The 19,017-nt window shown below is 40.7% G+C and overlaps 1 protein-coding gene across 3 annotated transcripts in view; it reads right to left on the bottom strand.

Moving 5' to 3' along the window:
- Positions 1 to 19,017, bottom strand: part of PTPRK (protein tyrosine phosphatase receptor type K) — a 576,923-nt gene that overhangs the window by 103,266 nt on the left and 454,640 nt on the right. For all 3 annotated transcript variants that reach the window (XM_074948398.1, XM_074948399.1, XM_074948400.1), the window contains 4 exons: positions 17,465 to 17,767; positions 6,811 to 6,920; positions 5,475 to 5,676; positions 1,779 to 1,884 (listed from right to left, as the gene is read on the bottom strand). In XM_074948398.1, coding sequence (XP_074804499.1) covers positions 1,779 to 1,884; positions 5,475 to 5,676; positions 6,811 to 6,920; positions 17,465 to 17,767 — 721 coding nt within the window. The remainder of the gene's footprint in view (positions 1 to 1,778; positions 1,885 to 5,474; positions 5,677 to 6,810; positions 6,921 to 17,464; positions 17,768 to 19,017) is intronic.

The raw sequence follows: 19,017 nt of genomic DNA on the forward strand, positions 1-19,017 counted from the left end.
TTTTCCATGAGGTGCTTTTTAAGCTGAAATTACAACACAAGCTGGGTACAGCTAGGGAAGGGATGATAAATACTGCACCTGGTAAACATATGCACTTCCCTGAGTCAGCACAGGCAGTGCCAGGGGTCATCACTGACCAAGAATTAGCGGGGACAGGAGGGAGTTCCCTGGGGTGGGGAATCTGACTAGCCCCTAGCTATACTTACAAAATGCCCTAACGCTAAAGATAAAGAAGCAAGTTTTGAAATATTTACAGCTTTTAGTAAAGGAAGCTGAAGAGAAAGGAGAAGCTCTGGACACGGCAGGTTCCAACTCAGGCCATGCAGTGGTTGGTCCATGCCACCCCTTCTACTCTCAATGCAGAGCAAGAAGAGATCGGGGAACAGGTGCAGAACAATGGACGCTGCTTGCAAGTATTCTCCAGCGTCAGGCTCATGCATACCCACAGTAGACTGCACACAGGGACCACCACTTGAAGAACACTACGTGTTGCTATCCAGGAGCTTCAATGGTTTATAAGAGGGGCAGTCAACAGGTGGACCGTGGGCCAAATCCAGACCGCCAAATGCTTTTGAATGGATCCCAAATCTTTTTATTACTTATTATCATCATTATTGTTATTTTTTAAATTATATTCTCTGGAGTCAGGACCTTGACTATGCCTTGACCAAGAAATTTGGACCTTGACAAAAAGTTATTGACTATCCCTAGTTTATAGTTTTATTTAAGGAAATGAATCTGAGTAGTTATCTCCTGTGCCAATAATCAAATTAACACCACCATCAGCAAGGCTCTAGAATTACAAACTCTTCATCTCTGTGATAAGGAGTGAAATCTGGTTAGTCCATATTTGGTTTATCTGTACAACTAGACATCTGAAAGGCTGAAACTGTGACCAATCCTATAGATGTAAACATCTAAACACAAATCTATTCTAAGCTATTCAACCTACAGTACCAAGCTACTCTTGAAACTGCTTTATTCTGAATAAAAATGGTGTTTACAAACAGCTCACTTTCTGTACCTTAATGCGGATGAAGTACTGTCCTACTCAAGCAAAAATATTAGTTAAACAAAAGTCTTTGTCAAATAGAAACCAAACATGGATTTCCCACCAACAATGAGAAATTAAAATCTACGATGTAGATTAATCTTTGCAAACAGAATTAAATTATCTTTCAACTGGAAGGAGATAGAGAAAGGTCTCTCAAAATTAATATAACATGAATATTTTAATATGATTAAGGGACACCCAAAATAAAATTTAATAGCTATAACTTGATTTCTAATAAGCACTTCTGGAAGAAGAAGAAGAAGAAGAAAAAAGGTCAAATAGTTTGTATTCACCACTGTTATTCTCCTATTTCCTCCAAGCTTCCAATTTTCCAATAACAGCTATGAAATGCATTATATTATAGCTGATTTTAAATACTGGAGAGATAGTGTTATCTTCAAATTTGCTTTCTGACGAATACTTTCAAACCTCATATTCCACAGATACCAAGAGAGGAAGTGAAATGAAATGGTTCTGAACTGGGGGGTGGGCTAATTGAAACAGAACAGATAGGTTGATGATTCAGGTAATGAATATCTAAAACCCGCTGAAAAATTTACTCTTATTAACTACAGGTCTATTTGTAGTCTTTCTCTAACCAAGAAAAACAAATCTCCTGACATAAATGTCAAATGAATATCACTTAGGCATGAATTGCTTTATTAGCTGCTAGGCAACATGCAATCTACTACAGAAACTCTTTGTTTGCTTTTTAAATAAATACCTGATAGGAGCACCTTTGGCTTGAGCTGGTCTCAACAGTACAGTTATGGTAGTGGCAGTTTCATTGAGAGATGCGTCAACTCCTTCATAGTCCGGTAAAGTGGGAGCTGATTAATGTTAAGGAAAAAAAGAAGAAGCAAGAATCAAATTAGCTGAAGCATTGTGAATTTTCATTAGATTCTGTACCTGCACAAAAATTGCACAAAGTCACATTTTCACAGGCTGCTAGAGTCTTTTTGATGATTTTTCAGCCAGGGACCCCCTGCTGCATATCTGGAACTCCACCAGTGGTAATAAAAAACCTGTAAATATCCCAATATCCGTTAGGTTAGAGAGGTTCATACAGGATAAGGAGTGGAAATGATGGGAGAAGGTGACTACATATGTATTCTTCCTCCATTTGTAAATGACATTTGTACTTTGTTGTTGTTTACAGACTTTTGCAGAAAAGGAACAAGAAGTCTATAAATCTCTCTTTAGCCTCCTCTTTCCACCTTTTTAATCACCTGTCTTCACACACCCACCCCCAGCAGCCTCCATAATCTCTCTCCATGGCCCTCAATATTTTAGGATCCTTTCAAGTTTCATGTTGACTTTCAAGGAAGAATAGAGGTACACTACTAGATTGGGGAGAGTGATAAAATACTGCTTCTAAATCAGCCTAGTGAAGCTAAAAGCTGCTCTACCACTTTTGTAGCACTGCCAAGGATCACACTGGGCAAGGAGGGGAGGCAGTAGTTTCCCTTTGCAGTATCATCTGCGAGTACTCCTTGAGGAGGCATTTTTAAAGGGAAATTTCTGCCTCTCTTTTCCAGCCAGGCACTCAGCAATACTAGAAAAGTGACTGGGGTCACTTAACTTCATTGCATTAAATTGGGATGTTTTAAGTGAAAATAAAACTTATAGGCAGACCATTTGGGAGGTTGGTGGGGGTGGGAAGAAAGAAAACCGAGGGCTAAATGGGGAAATGGAGTGCAAGGGAAGAGGACAGAATAGGAAGAATGAGTTGTATGAGAAATGGGGACAGCAGACTAATTACTCCACTTTAAAAAGAAATAAAAATGTATTCATTATTTAATTCCCAGAACTTATACTGCATTAGCAGAAGCTGGAGAATAAGGAAGTTCATTCCTAAGGGAATTATACTCCACTAGAAAATAAAAAGATAATGGCTGGTTGCATGGCACATTAGAGTGCTCAAAATTGAAATGAAGCTACATGTAAACATAGTCAGTGGGTGGAAAATCCACCACCATCCTGCGTAAATTCTTCCAATGATTAATTACTCTCACCATTAAAAATTTACACCTTATTTCCAGTTTGAATTTGTCTAGCTTTAACTTCCAACCATTGGATCATGTCATACCTTCTTTTGCTATATTCAAGAGCCCATTGCTAAATATTTGTTCCCCATGTAAATACTTGCAAGACTATAGTAAAGTCACCGCTTAACATTCTCTTTGTTAAGCTAAATAGATTGAATTTATTGAGTTCATATCACTGTAAGACTTGTTTCCTAATCCTTTAATCAGTTTCCTGGTTCTTCTCTGAAACCTCTCCAATTTATCAATATCCTTCTTGAATTGTGGGCACCAGAACTGGACACAATATTCCAGCAGAGGTCACACCAGTGCCAAATACAGAGGTCAAATAACCTCTTTATTCCTACTCGATTTTCCCATTTATTCATCCCAGGATCACATTGGCTCTTTCAGCCACAGCATCACACTGGGAGATCATGTTCAGCTGATTATCTACCATAACTCCCAAATCTTTTTCAGTCACTACTTCCCAGGGTAGACTCCCTCAGCCTTTAAGTATGACCTACATTCTTTGTTCCCATATGTATACATTTACATTTAGCCATATTAAAACCATACTGTTTGCTTGAGCCCAGTTTACCAAGCCATCTGGATTGCTCTGGATGAGTGATCTGTCCTTTTCATTATTTACCAATCCCCCAGTTTTTGTATCATCTGCAAACTTTATTAGGGATAATTTTTTTGTTTGTTTTCTTCCAGGTCATTGATAAAAAGGGCCACAAACCGATCCCTGTGGGTCCCCCACTGGAAACAAACCTGCTTGATGACAATTCCCTGTTTAGAGTTACATTTTCAGATCCCTCAGCCCAGTTTTTAATGTGTGCAATGTTAATTTTATATTGTTCTAGTTTTTTAATCAAAATGTTATGTGGTAACAAGTCACATGCCTCACACAAGTCCAAGTATATTGCATGAGGAGGGCTTCACACACAGATTTACAGTAACATTTGGAAAAATGTGACCCCTCCCCCCCCGCTTTAGAAACATTTCAAGACATCAATATAGCAGAATGAGGCTGTGGTAGTGTGTTCACCCCATGCTTGCCCTGAAAGAGTTAATGAAGGCTAAGAAGTGGGCTAATTAACCCAACAGGCCACAGCTAAGAGGAATCAGGTGACTAAGTAATTCCCAGACTGAGTGAGGGCACCCAGCTGGGGGAGGAACAAGCTAAGATGGGACTATGGAGACAAGAAACGGGAAACAGAAGGGGGCTGCCAGGAAAGTCTGCAGTCAGTCCCTGGGAGAAGGTCTGGCAAACCCAGAGAGCAGGGAAGCCAGGAATGTAGGACAAGGCTCTGAGAAAGGCAATAAGATCTAGAAGGGAACCAACGGCTGGCTACAGGATCCCTGAGATGGAACTTGGAGTAGAGGGTGGTCCCAGGTTCCTCTGCCAGCCACTGAAGGAGTGGCACTACAAGGCAGTGAATGGGCAGACTGCCTAGGATGGCTGAAGGAAGACTTTGGTATGCTGGGAGGGGAAAACACGTCGAGTGACCTGGCCGGATGGCTAAGTCATGAAGAGGCAGCAGCAGCTCATGGAACGAGAGAGGGGCTGCAGACCCACAAAGAGACAAGGATAGTATGCAACCACAGGAAGGGGCATTGTCCTGGTGATCTACTCCCTAGACTTAGCAGGATGATGCACAATCCCAACAGTGAGTTGAGGGAAATAACCTGCTTAGCACTGTTTTAGGTTTTCAACTGACTTATCTTTCTACTGTCTGTCCAGTTCTAAAGTTATCATGTCATATAATCAACTAAATCTCCAAGTTTGGCTTGAGACTAATTTTACTAGTTGCCAGCTCTATGAGCTGTAGCCTTATTCTTTGAGAACAATATTAAAGGATAACACAATTACATCTACCAGTATTTTCCTATCAAATTGTTTATATCTTTATTCTGTAGTTCTCTAGTTTTCATTACATTGAGATTTTTAAGACAATTAGCACCAGTATTCCATGATTCTGCTTCCTCGTTCTGCCATTAAATTACTGTGTCACCTGTAGGTAAATCAGTTAATTGCTCTGCACCTCACTTCCCTGATCTGTAAAACCAGTGTAATACTTAACTCAAAAAACATTGTGAGACTTAATTACTTAATGTTTGCAAAGCATTCTGAAATCCCTGGATGAAAAGCACAATATTTAAAATTAATAAATTGAAAACATTTGAAAATTATAGATGCATAATTTTTTTTTAATGCACCTGCATACCCTTGGACTTGTAGCAGTATTTAGAGAATATATCCCAAAACATTCCCAGTAAAGTTGAACCGCTTTAAATGGGTGGAGTGCATGGTCATTTGTTTTCCCCCTTATTTTTAAAGTTTCAGAAACATATTGTACAAAACAATTGCCCTTTGTTTTTTCAGTTACCTGAGATGTTGGTTGTTACATTGATTGCTGTCGCTGGTCCAAACCCTTTGACTGTGCTGGCACGTATAAAGAATTTGTAGGTAGTACCAGGGTGCAGATGTGAGAACACATGGTGTGTACTGTTCCAGACCTTCGACACAGTCTGTGGGGGTCCCGCCACTAGGACAGCAGGATCAAATGACCTTATACTGCTATAGCTGACCTGTTAAAATGATTGTTTTTAAAATTATGTTAGGGCTTTTGGCAGACAGGGGCAGAATATTATCTATTTTCTTATTTGTAAAGGAGACAGATGGCATGCAGATACCTGACAGTAGATATCTTGAGAATATGGTATTTGCTGAATGTTATTTTATTGATAGGTATTAAAATACAATCTGTTTCACGCTTCTTTACCACTATACATACCCTTCCCTCGTCTATCTCCCTACATTCTTAATACCTATAAGCTAGCAGGAAGCATACCTTCTTTACTCTACCTCTTCCAAAAGTCACATTCAAACACTGTCTAAAATCATGCTACGATATTCACACCCAACAGTGATACACTCACAGACTCCATTAGCATACTGCAGAGCCTGCACACACTAGAAATTCAAGTATTTTTATGTTTTAATGAATTAACAAATTAGTACACATTAAGACTCCTCCCTCCTCCACTTAAAAAAAAAGGAAGACAGAAAGATAGACTCTTCCTCAGAGCCTGCACATTTTGAAAGTGCCTGCATCCAAGTTCCCTGTGGGTGTATGTTTTTTTCAAGGGCTCACACATCTAGTCATAAAAAAGAATCATTCTAGAATTTGTGTGCTGGTTTCCTTGAAGGGAGGGTAGCCAAAGTTACGGCAAAGCCTAGATAAGTCAATTTCACCATTAATAATCCTCTTCATATTTGTGTGTGTAACCTTCTCTTTCCACAAATGAGATTCCCCAGGTCTCCACTAAATCACGGCTTTGGAAGGCTGTATATTAATATTACAAGATTTAAAATTAGTGTTTCACTTACTCATGGATTCCATAATTTGTGATAGCCACACAGCAATGCTTCTTGACAAGGCCAACCAATACTATTATGCATTGTGACAAACTTTAGTCACCACAATAATTCTATTACTCTGTGAAACAGAGTAACAGCTAATTGAACAGAATCTTTCTGCAAACTATAAGCACGTAAAATCATTAGTAATTATTCCCTCACTTTCCAACCTCCTTAGGGTGACCAGATAGAAAGTGTGAAAAATTGGTACACTTTTTTTGGGGTGGTGGTGTATATGAGACAAAGCCCCTAATGTTGGGATGTCTGGTCACCCTAAGCTTCCTAGATGTTCTTTCTATTACCTCATACTGCGTAATGATGCCATTTGGATCCAAAGGTTCTTTCCAGTTCAGGAAGATCTTGTCTTCAAATGGGGTCCCTTTTAGTGATTTTGCAGGTACAGGGCCAGGCACTGCAAATAAATTAGAATTTTAGCGAGCGAGCGAGAGAAGGAAACTGAACATTGGGTGATGATGTACCCTATCCAAGACTGCAGTTAATGAAATCTCTAAATATTAGTATTCCTTTTAATGCAGAAAAAAGGCACAGGCACATATCCAGCTATGCAGGGAATGCAGCCAGTCGAGACCGCACCCCAAACATGATTTCATATGCGTCATGCAAGATAAATTAATTTGGTCTTGCAAAGCACACAGGGAAAAAACCAAACCACATCATAGTCTCAGTCTTTAGTGAACCTCATTAACTTTAATAATAAACCTGTCTCAAGACCAGGACAACACTTCAGCAGAAGGATTTTGAAGACTGTCTCAAAACCAGCCTTCCAAATCAAAGGCCCATAATCATATAATTAAGTACATGTCATATTGCTCCTCCTGGCATCTACTAAAAGAAAGAAATGCTGGGAAACTTTGGTGTCAGTCATCCCTCTTCTAGCTTTGTTTTAAAAACTAAAGATCTTAATTAAAAAACAGCAGTTCAACCATCACTGCCGCTTTCCAGGACAACAACGTTAATGCTGCAGTAGAGCGAGAACTGCCTGCTTCAATCTTTCATATAAAAAGTTTTTCAAAGCTTTGACCTGAACTAAGCTAGAATGACCCACGTTTCTTATATCAATGTAATCAGTGAAGGAATGTCCCCCCATCCACGGTATAATAAGGTTTGAAGAGTCACTTTAGGACCCATTACCTGAAGTATGATTCATAATAACTAGTAATCACATCAGTACTAGGTCTGAGTGCTTAGGTATCTCCCATTTTCAGTTTACAAGATTTTCACCACCACCCAGCCGCCCTTGCATACGGTTCTTTTTAACCATCAGCACCTCGCCTGGAGTTGAGGATGAACGTGTTGAAAGATTGGTGGGAAGGGGGGAGTGCAGAATGAATGTAAGAAAGAGATTTTATTTTTAAAAAGTCTCGCAACTTAACAAGTTGTTTTGATTTAAATATCCAAGCACATATTTGTCTTCCCTAAAAAGGAATTAGTTCCCTTCTCCTCCCTCCCCCCTTAAACCAACATGCAATGAGCTTCACACATGACATTTCCTGGAGATTTATTTTCAAAGTATCTTGCAATTTTGTAAGGGGCAAAAATAAATTAAAAATCACTGGATCAAAGGAAGTGCTGTGCACCGTGTTAGCAGCATCAAGGAACAGAGAGTGGCCTGTCACAACAGCAAGATTTATTTCAGTCTACATGGAAGACGTAAATGATGAGCTGACCTCTGGGATAGGCAGCATAATTTGATACATTAATAATAAATTCATGGAGTCAGAGAAGCCCACAAGTAAACAGATGAGACTCCAACACAACTTCATAGGAACTGTTCATCCATCTGTCAGTTGAAGACTTGGGAGAAGTTAACTAAATGCATATACTGCTGTCTTGCTTCACTATACTGACACAGATTGTGTAATGGATAAAGGCTGATGTGCCATGACAGCCCCTCTGTGCTGTTTGTGGCATTCAAGGATTCTGTCATAAGCATCATTCTATGTTTCATGGGAATGCTCGGCTGCTTCTCTTCTCCACAGCTCAAATGAAGCATAGTGTTGCGTGTAGTCTGACCCAGGTGATACCTTTCATTTTACATCTGAATGTGTGTATAAGAATGTATGGGAGTGCAACTAGAGAATTTCAAACACACTTGCTTATATTTTGCTAAAACAGTTTTGAAAATAGCATTGGAGTGGAAGGGATAAACAAGTGTCCACACATTGTTTGCAAAGAAACCTGAAAAATTATTTATTGTGTCTTCTTTTTTAAGAGATTGTGCTGCATAAAGGAGTGAAACTGGACACAGGACACGGGAGTCTTGTGTTTTCGTGCACCCTCCCACATTTCTTTTTAAACACCCAAGCAGGAAAAGCCCACAGACTGATTGCACTGCATGATCATAGTCTGCGCCTCTGCGCTATAATATTCTTTAACGGTGGCAGCAATAATGTTAAACTGACTGGCACTAGTTAGTTAATTGATTCTATTTCCACAGACACCAAAAAAGCATTGGAACAAAAGTTCAAACTGTGATTATAAACCTCTACTGCTGAGAATGCCAGATACATAAATTGGGGGGAGGGGGAAGGGAAGTAGAGGAAAAAATAAGAGCCTAGAAACAAAGGTTGGCAAGTGAGGAGAGTGATATATGAAAGCAAAGAGATTCTGAAGAGGAGTGTATCTGTAAACCAGTGGGCAGATTCACCAACCAGGTTAGTCAAAATAAAGCCTAAATTCTCAAGTTCAGTCCCCATGTCCCTTTCCTCAGGGCTAGTTTTATTAACAAAAATATTAGTCAACGTACTGCAGGACACCAGGCAACAAAGGCCTCTCTCTAGGGTTGCCAACTTTCTAATTGCACAAAACTGAACACTCCTGCCCCGTCCCTTCTCCAAGGCCCCGCCCCCTACTCGCTCCATTCCTCCTCCCTCCATTGCTCGCTCTCCCCCACCCTCACTCACTTTCACCGGGCTGGGGTAGGGGATTGGAGTGGGCTCTGGGGATGAGGGGTTTGAGGTACGGGAGAGGGCTCCGGGCTGGGGCAGGGGTATGGACTCTGGGCAGGCCAGAAATGAGGGGTTCAGTGTGAGAGAGCGCTCTGGGCTGGGGCAGAGTTTGGGGGGCGGGTGAGTGCTCTGGGGCGGGGCTGGGGATGGGGGATTCGGGGTGCAGGAGGTGCTCTGTGCCGGGCCGAGGAGTTCGGGAGGGGGTGCTGGCTCCGGAGATGAGGGGTTTGGGGTGTAGGAGGGGGTTCTGGGGGGCCGAGTTTGGAGTGAGGGAGGGGGTGTGGGCTCCAGCTGGGGTGCAGGAGGGGCTCCAGGCTCAGGCAGGGGGTTGGGGTGCAGGGGGATGAGGGCTCCAGCTGGGGGTGTGGGCTCTGGGGTGAGGCTAGGGATGAGGGGTTTGGGGTGCAGGGCTGGGGAAGAGGGTTGGGATGTGGGAGGGGTTCAGGGTCCCAGAGGCGCTTACCGCAGCTCCCAGGAAGCAGCCGCCAGGTTCCGGCAGCCGTTAGGTGCATGGGCAGGCAGGGAGGCTCCACACACTGCCCTTGTGCCCACAGGCGCCACCCCTGCAGCTCCCACTGGTCATGGTTCCCAGCCAATGGGAGCTGCGGAGTCGGTACTCATAGAGTAGGGTCAGCACGCGGAGACTCTCCGGCTGCCCATGCACCTACGGGCTGCAGGGACCTGGCGGCTGCTTCTGGGAGCCGCACGAAACTAGGGCAGGCAGGGAGTCTGCCTTAGTCCTGGGTTCCTGCTGCGCCATCGACCAGACTTTTAACAGCCCAGTCAGCAGTACCTACCGGAGCCGCCAAGGTCCCTTTTCGACTGGGCATTCCGGTCACAAACTGGATGCCTGGCAACCCTATCTATCTCACTTTCTGTAAACTGGTAAGGGCTTGTACACATCTTTACTCCTAGGTAGCTCTTCTTGGCTATTTCCAAGGTCTCCTGACAGGTCCACATGCAGGGACTTCCCTCAGGGTCTTACCTCATATTCCCAATGCTGAGCCAGGCCTTTCTTTATATAATCTTCCGCAGGCAGTCACATAACAATTGGTCAGGTAACCCCTTGTCTGTTTGGTGACTACATTTCCCACCAAAAGGACCCAAAAGCCAAATCAGGCCCACTGGGTGTATATCCCAAAGCCCAGTGTCTTGTTACACTATTTCTTAGTTGTCTTGTCAATTCCCATAGTCCTCCACAAGTGGTATTTCTTTCCTCCTTTCAGTTGTTTTAATAATTAATACTATATTAAAGCACAAAAGATAAAGAGGAATATATATTAAAAATTACATGACTCAGTTAAGATTCCAAATCAGTGGCCAAATATTTGAACTAACAATTACAAATATCTTTCGGCAATGGCAGAAAAATTGGAGCTGACATCTAATCCTTGAGCCTCTGCGTTCACTTGGGCGACTCAAAAAGAGAATTTTGTGGCTCTGTCAGACTTCCCTTTTTTCCTCCCAATACCCCTATGCAATGGCCCCTCAACCTCTTTTGGGGCCCAGCATTTTATAACACACATATCCTTAAACCACAGCTTCAGTCTTAATTCTGAATTTCCTTGTTTTTATGTGCATAAATCCATTTTATTTTAGACAAGGTTTGTCAATTTCTAACGAAATGGAGCTATACTCATACCAATATGGATAGGGCTCCCAAGCTGTTTGCACAAAGAGTTCTGAACTTATATTTAAAAATATAAAAAATAATAAATATAACAAACTGAAAGGGAATTTCATCATGGATTTATGGTGGAAATGTCACTAGCTCTTTTAATGATTTATGGATATCACCAGAAGACATTTCATGAAATTATATACTTGTATAGTGCATAGCTTATAATTTATTCTTTTATATATTTATAAGATGGCAGACTTTACAGAATATTATACTTAAAAATAACACAATCAATTGATCTGACATCAGAATAATTCATTATTTTAGAGCACTAAATTTGCATTGAATTATGTCACAGTCATAAAGAAATTGTAATTCCCAAATAGTGTCAGTTGAATATTGTCCTGCATGAATTTTACAGGAAAGGCATTTACTACATCAGTTTTAGTAGAACAATGTTTTAACGGACACCAGATATCATAAAATGATTCCATATTGCTTCAGTTTTCCTGCTACATAATAATGAAAGTGTCAACAGAATATTTTCATTATTATTAAGGATACACTCCATGGTGAAGGCTGCATGGAAATATACACACTGTATAGAGACATAGGTACAGTTATAGTAAGAAGAAATCCTTTGTTGTACAAAAAAGGTAATATGTACCAGCAAGAAACTGATAACATTTACTCGGGGGTAAATATCAGCTTACAACACTTTCAGTGAAGTGCTTTGTGGTTGTGAAAAATAGCATCCAAACCCTATCTATCCACATTTCACTCAAGTATCTCATCTTTTTGTTCTTGTACATGGGTTCTTGACCTGGAGGTACTGAACCCTATGGGGGTTGTGAACAGATGTCAGGGGATCACAATCACCATGCCTTTCTCATACTGCTAAATGGGAGGAGGGTCCACAGCTTCATGAGTTGGGATGCTAGGGTTTTCATGGGACAGAAAAGATTGACAACCACTGTTCTGGTGTGTATAGATTATGGCTGCAGGCCTACAGAAGATTATAAAGCCATAAGATGGGGGTGGGAAAAAGGGACAAAAGAATATGGAGAAAGGAAAAGAAACTGAGTAGGTAAGATGAAGGAAAGAAGAGAAAAAAGGAGTGGAAGAAGGTTAAAAGGCAGCATAGTGAAACAGGGAATGTACAAAGATAGAGAAAAAAGGAGAATCAATATACATAAATTACTTTATGAGTAACTTGCTGATTAAATATGTAAAAATTAAAAGATGTAAAGTTTCAGAAGAGTATATTTAAGAAAAACCCCATCTCTGTTACCCAACATCAGTATTTGCAATTTTCACAGTATTTACTATAGTAAATACATAGATTAGGATTTGACAAACTCTCTCTTTCTGGTATAGGAGACTACAAGACAATATGATCTGGAAATTAATCCAGCTCCACAGAGAAATTCCACCTAATTTTCCAATACAAATTCTAAAAATGGAAAAACTGAGGAATTTATTAAAATGAAAAAGATTTGAGAGAAAAAACTTAAAATGGTCACTCAGGGAATCACAGAACAAACTCCCACCACACAATTACTACCAGTACACAGTTCCAAGGTACTTTCTGAGGTAAACAATGGGAGAACAGAGAAGATGGGCATGGCACTGTAGAAGTATCCTTTTCAATTTGACCATTGATGCAAATAACATCCTGTAATGGGGTCAGCACCCGCCTCTCGCAAGTGCCGCTTTTCTGTGGCTGATAATGCCTGCAAACAGTTCTTTTCACAGGGTAGTGCCCCTCTGGCCGATGGTTCTCTCGTCAGGTCTTCAGCAATTCAGCCCTCTGGCCGAGCCATACTATCCCCCCTTCTGGGGTTTACAGTCCAAGTTCTTATCATGGTCCTGGTATGGGGCCGTGGCTCTAAGGCTTCTTCCAGAGGCACTGCCTTCTTCAACCAACCAGCCCAGGCCCATGTCGGTACCCGCAGATGGTGGTGTTTCAGCAGGCCTCCCTGGGCTCATCTTCAATCAGACCAGTGGGGCACTTCTCGGTAACCTCGCTGGCCTGGCCAGGTTCTGTGCTCAGTCCCCGGGGGCTTCAGCCTGCCTGCACTGACCTTCCACTGGTCCTGCTGCTCTTCAGCAGCCTTCCCTGGGGCTTCAGTCCGGTTTGCAGTGAGCTCTCCACAGTGATCTATCAGTGGTACCTGGTGTTCACTACTCAAGCTCCACACAGCAACTGACTTCTCTGCTCTTCTGCTTGTCTTATATAGGGCCCTTCTGGCCCCAGATTGGCTGCTCCATCAGCCCCTCCGATTGGTTGTTCTTCTGCAGCCACTCTAGGCAGCCTCGAGGACTTCTCTCTGCTCTTATTCTGGGGAAGGGTGAGGCAGGGCAGTGAGGTCTCCAGCAGAGGGCTTCTGGACCTAGTCCACCCTGCCACACATCCACATGACTTTAAAAGTCACTTCCTAAATCTGATACAAAGAACTGTCAACTTTGGACTCAAGGTACAGGGTTAGACTGGGAGGAAGAGAAACTGGAAAAACTGTGCTGTTGCAGTTTCTGACTTCATTAACATAAAGCTGGAATAACTTTATAACTGGTTTCAATTAAGATATATTACACCCTGTAAAGGAGAGGGGAACTCACGTTAACACTAACTCCAAGTGTAAACAACGTCACCGATCTACAGGTGGGAAGATTCAGAAATTCAAGTGTTTTGGCAAGCACCAGTGGATCATTTGACCAGAGTGACAAGATTCAGTATCTTCTTTGATCTCAAAGCCTTCATACTCCATATTCCCAACAATAATCCAAAAGTTAAATGCAAGGTGAGGTTTGTACATGTTGTAGTTCTTTTGGCCAAATTCTGCAAATCTAACTGGCTAAAGGGTATGAGAAGAGGATAAAAGGATATCTTGAAGAGGCACCTACTCAGCAACAGGGAATGAAGCTCAATTCACGTGGGCATAGCATCATTGCTTTATTGATTCTCATGCAATACAACAACCATAAATCCCTATACTAAAACCTAAACATATCAATAGTTCCCTCCAGTTTATATTTCTAACCACCTACAAAAAACTTAACACTACATTTGATCTGCATAAAATATTAAAATTCTGTATGTCTCAAAAAATTCCTGTATATCAATCTCTGTGGCTCTCCACAACTCCTTGTATTCTCTAGCTATACTGTGAAATACTGCAACCCTCTCTTCATTATTGCACTGTCTGAAACATCATTTTTCCTGTTTGTTGGGAAAACTGAATACATGCTAAAAACGCACAAGTGCTCCACCACATCCCAGTTTTGATTGCAGTCAGCATTTACACAACTCACTTCACTGCTTGTACACATATACAAACACACTGCACTTGTTTCAGTTTTCTCTTTTATGTATCTATGTTAGGGTTGTCAAGCGATTAAAAAAATTAATCAAGAGATTAATCGCACTGTTAAACAATAATAGAATACCATTTATTGAAATATTTGTGGATGTTTTCTACATTTTCAAATATATTGATCTCAATTACAACACAGAATACAAAGTGTACTGTGCTCACTTTATATTTATTTTTGATTTACAAGCATTTTCACTGTAAAAAAACAAAAGAAATAGTATTAGGTGAACTGAAAAATACAAGTACTTTAGTGCAATCTCTTTATCGTGAAAGTTGAACTTACAAATGTAGAATTATGTACAAAAATCTGCATTCAAAAATAAAACAGTGTAAAATTTTAGAGCCTGCAAGTCCATTAAGTCCTACTTAGACAAACAGGTTTATTTACATTTGCAGGAGATAACGCTGCCTGCTTCTTGTTTACAATGTCTCCTGAAAGTGAGAACAGGCGTTCTCATCGCTCTGTTGTAGCCGGTGTCGCAACATATTTACGTGCCAGATGTGCTAAAGATTCATATGTCCCTCATGCTTCAACCACCATTCCAGGGGATATACGTCCATGCTGATGACGGCTTCTGCTCGATAACAATCCAAACCAGTGCGGACCGACGCATGTTCATTTTCATTATCTGAGTCAGATGCCACCAGCAGAAGGTCTGTTTTGGTGGTTCAGGTTCTGCAGTTTCCGCATCGGAATGTGCTCTTTTAAGACTTCTGAAAGCATGCGCCACACCTCGTCCCTCTCAGATTTTGGAAGGCACTTCAGATTCTTAAACCTTGGTCAACTGGTGTAGCTATATTTAGAAACCCATATTGGTACCTTCTTTGCGTTTTGTGAAATCTGCAGTGAAAGTGTTCTTAAAATAAAAACACGTGCTGGATCATCATCCAAGACTGCTATAACATGAAGTATATGGCAGAATGCAGGTAAAACAGAGCAGGGGACATACAGTTCTCCCCCAAGGAGTTCAGTCACAAATTTAATTAATGCATTATTTATTTAATGAGCGTCATCAGCTTGGAAGCATGTCCTCTGGTATGGTAGCCGAAGCATGAACGGGCATATGAACGTTTAGCATGTCTGGTATGTAAATACCTTGCAATGCCAGCTACAAAACTGCCAGGCAAATGCCTGTTCTCACTTTCTGGTGACACTGTAAATAAGAAGAGGGAAGCATTATCTCCTGTAAACGTAAATAAACTTGTTTGTCTTAGAGACTGGGTGAACAAGAAGTAAGACTGAGTGGACTTGTAGGCGCTAAAGTTTTACATTGTTTTATTTTTGAGTGCGGTTATGTAACAAAAAAAATCTACATTTGTAAGTTGCACTTTCATGACAAAGAGATTGCACTACAGTAGTTGTATGAGGTGAATTGAAAAATACTATTTCTTTTGTTTATCATTTTTACAGTGCAAATATTTGTAATCAAAATAATATACACTGTGATTTCAATTACAACACAGAATACAATATATATGAAAATGTAGAAAAACATCCAAAATATTTAATATATTTCAGTTGGCATTTTATTGTTTAACAGTGTGATTAAAACTGCAATTAATCACGATTAATTTATTTAATCACGATTAAGTTTTTTGAGTTATTCACATGAACTAACTGCGATTAATTGACAGCTCTAATCTATGACCTTACATGTACACACACACACACACACACGATAAACTGTTTCTTTCTCTATTATGTGTACAGAATTATATACATTATTCAAAGTTTGTATGTCTTTTCTAGTGTCTTGAATTGGCAGTTAATCAGCTAAAGTTATGGAAACTAAGCCAGCTCTATTTCCATACAATAGTTTTCATCTAATTAAGGAACTATAGTTCATGCTGTTTTAGTTCCCTATTAAGATTCATAACAGACAATCACTGAATAGCTTGATAAACATCTGAATCTGTCCTTTGTTTCTCCTCATGTAAGTAAGGCTGTCTTACTAGGGGACTTAAACCAGGAACTTTAAGAAGGAGGTCTCAAAAAATTACATGTTCTCTTTTTTTAAAAAGTCAGCTAATAGATAACCTATGTGCTATATAACATGTAACATATTCTGTTGAAGCTATCCTGAATTTCAGGTAAAATATTGCAATGCTGAACTGAATATTTAAATATAAATGTACAGAATAAGTTTCCTCCATTGAATATTCTAAAAAAAAAAATCCTTAACTAATACCACAAAAACTAACACCTTGTGTCCAATATGAATATATTTCATAATTAAGGAAACATTTTTATCGTACATAAAAGTTATGCATGGTGGCATGGGCTAAATGTTGGTCCGTTTCAGTTAGTTTTTCAGAATAACTACTAAAATATTTGAAAAGCCACAATTTTGGGGGCAATTTAACCTTCTTATAACTAATTAATAGTCCAGCAGTGGCCAAACTGTGGCTCACAAGCCACATGCGGCTCTTTTACTGTTAAAGTGAGGCTCGCAGAACCCCCCATACTGCCCCCACCATTTTCCATCTACCACACTGGGTGGGGCCCCCCATCATTTTCCATCTACCACACTGGGTGGGGCCCCCCATCATTTTCCATCTACCACACTGGGTGGGGGCCCCCACCATTTTCCATCTACCACACTGGGTGGGGGCAGGGGAGCTTGGGAACTCTGCCTTGCAGCAAGGTGGTGGGGTAGGAGCTTCTGCCCAGCGGGGAGTGGGGTCACAGGGCTTCAGCCCTGTGGGGTGCTCATTCTGGGGCTCAGGGTTTCAGCAGAAAAGGAGCTGAAGCCTGGAGTCCTGTCAGGCGCCTCCCGCACAGCTGAAGCCCCAAGCTCTGGCCCCTGGCAGGTGTGCCCCAGCACTTGGACTTCTGAAGATTGTCGTATGTGGCTTAGAAGACCAGTAAGTTTGGCCACCCCTGTAACAGACTGTGACCTTTGTTCATCAGAAGACATATTTTAACTCACCAAACCATTCCCTCCCGCTCCTTTAGATTAAATATAATTTCTAAAATAGCATTTGTGCATACCATCTTCATCTGTTTGAATAATGGTCTCCTCACTCTCCTTTCTCCCTTCAGGATTAGTTAGGATCATTTTGAGGCTGACATTTGTGTAAGGAGGCAGGTGATCCACCACATGCTGGGGTGCTTTGGGGTCCATATCCAAGCAGTCTGCTTTGTTCTCATTGTGACCACGGAAGTAGTGGTAGCAAATAGTTACATTGAAAGTGTGACATCGAGTAATATTGTAACCCAGAGACTCCCAATCCACTGCAATGTGTCTGGCCTGGATCTCAGCAATCTTCAGAGTTTTTGGTGTTCTCATGGGCTCTAGAAGACACAGAATATAATTGAGATAACCCTGTTAACGTTTCCCACATTCACATTGACTTGTTAAGTGATACACTTAGAAATGTCAAAGCACCGGAGATACCCAACAAGTACAAACCCATCACTGGAAAAAGTGACATTCCTTGCAAGAAATACCCTAAGGTGAAATGCCACACATTTTCATTTCTCTTCTGCTCTCTTCTCTGTAGGTTTCAATCAGTGATTAAGATTTACCAACATTAAAAATAAAATGTTAATTAACAGTGCTAACAATTCAAAGCATTTAAGAATACAGAAGGCAAATTCAGGAAGAGTGACCAAAAGGCCACCACAGCTGTTGTTGCTAACTTCCCCCTATTTCCCCTTTATCGTTTTTTAAATGAGTAAATTAGATAATATATCATAGTGGTGAAGAGTCAACATGCTCTTCAGCATGATTTATCATGCCACCAAACTATGCTGTATACTAATTACACTAATTGCTGTACTAAACTAGCAGTTACAAAAATGATGCAGATATTCATTAACGTTTATTATTTCAGTAATGATGCTATTAATTCAAGCAAGAAAGCCAAGAAATATTACAAAAACACTTTTGGATGTTTACATCATATTCTACCTCCTTTTACCACCCAATACACTTTGTCTGTGCATAGCTCTGAGCTAGTAATCAGTGCACCATCACTCAAGCTCAACTGTTATCTGCACATGAACTTCCACTCAGCTAGAAATTAACAGCGGAACATGGGATACTTGGCTGGGTTGCCATCAATCTATCATTGTCTCTCCAGCACATTCATCCCTCATGCAAGACTAACTTTTATAGTCAAACTTAATTAAAATGATTACACAATGAAAGTCATGACCATGAATATATATACACTAGAGCTGCACTAGAAATTTACCAAGGGAATGTTTCTACACTCTTAATATATATTTGCTTGCCAAAGAAAATAAAGCAAGCTCTAGGGTACACTTTAACCTTGTGTCTTTGCCGATTCTAGGTGAAAACAAGAGAGAATACACATATGTGAAACACAGAGTTTTCTTTTTGGGGTGTGACTGTCCTGTGTAATTTTCATTTATGAATCAAGAATCTCAAGCAGGCAAATGTTCTGTAGAAAGCACAGATGGCATATCCAAATGTGTGAGAGTCTCAAGGAATATACTCTATTCAGCATGCAGTTTACAAAACAACTGCAACCAAACTACTTAATTTTCTTTCTCTACACACACCGAGTTATGGATTA

Source organism: Natator depressus, chromosome 3 (genome assembly GCF_965152275.1).
Source record: "Natator depressus isolate rNatDep1 chromosome 3, rNatDep2.hap1, whole genome shotgun sequence".
NCBI lineage: Eukaryota > Metazoa > Chordata > Testudines > Cheloniidae > Natator > Natator depressus.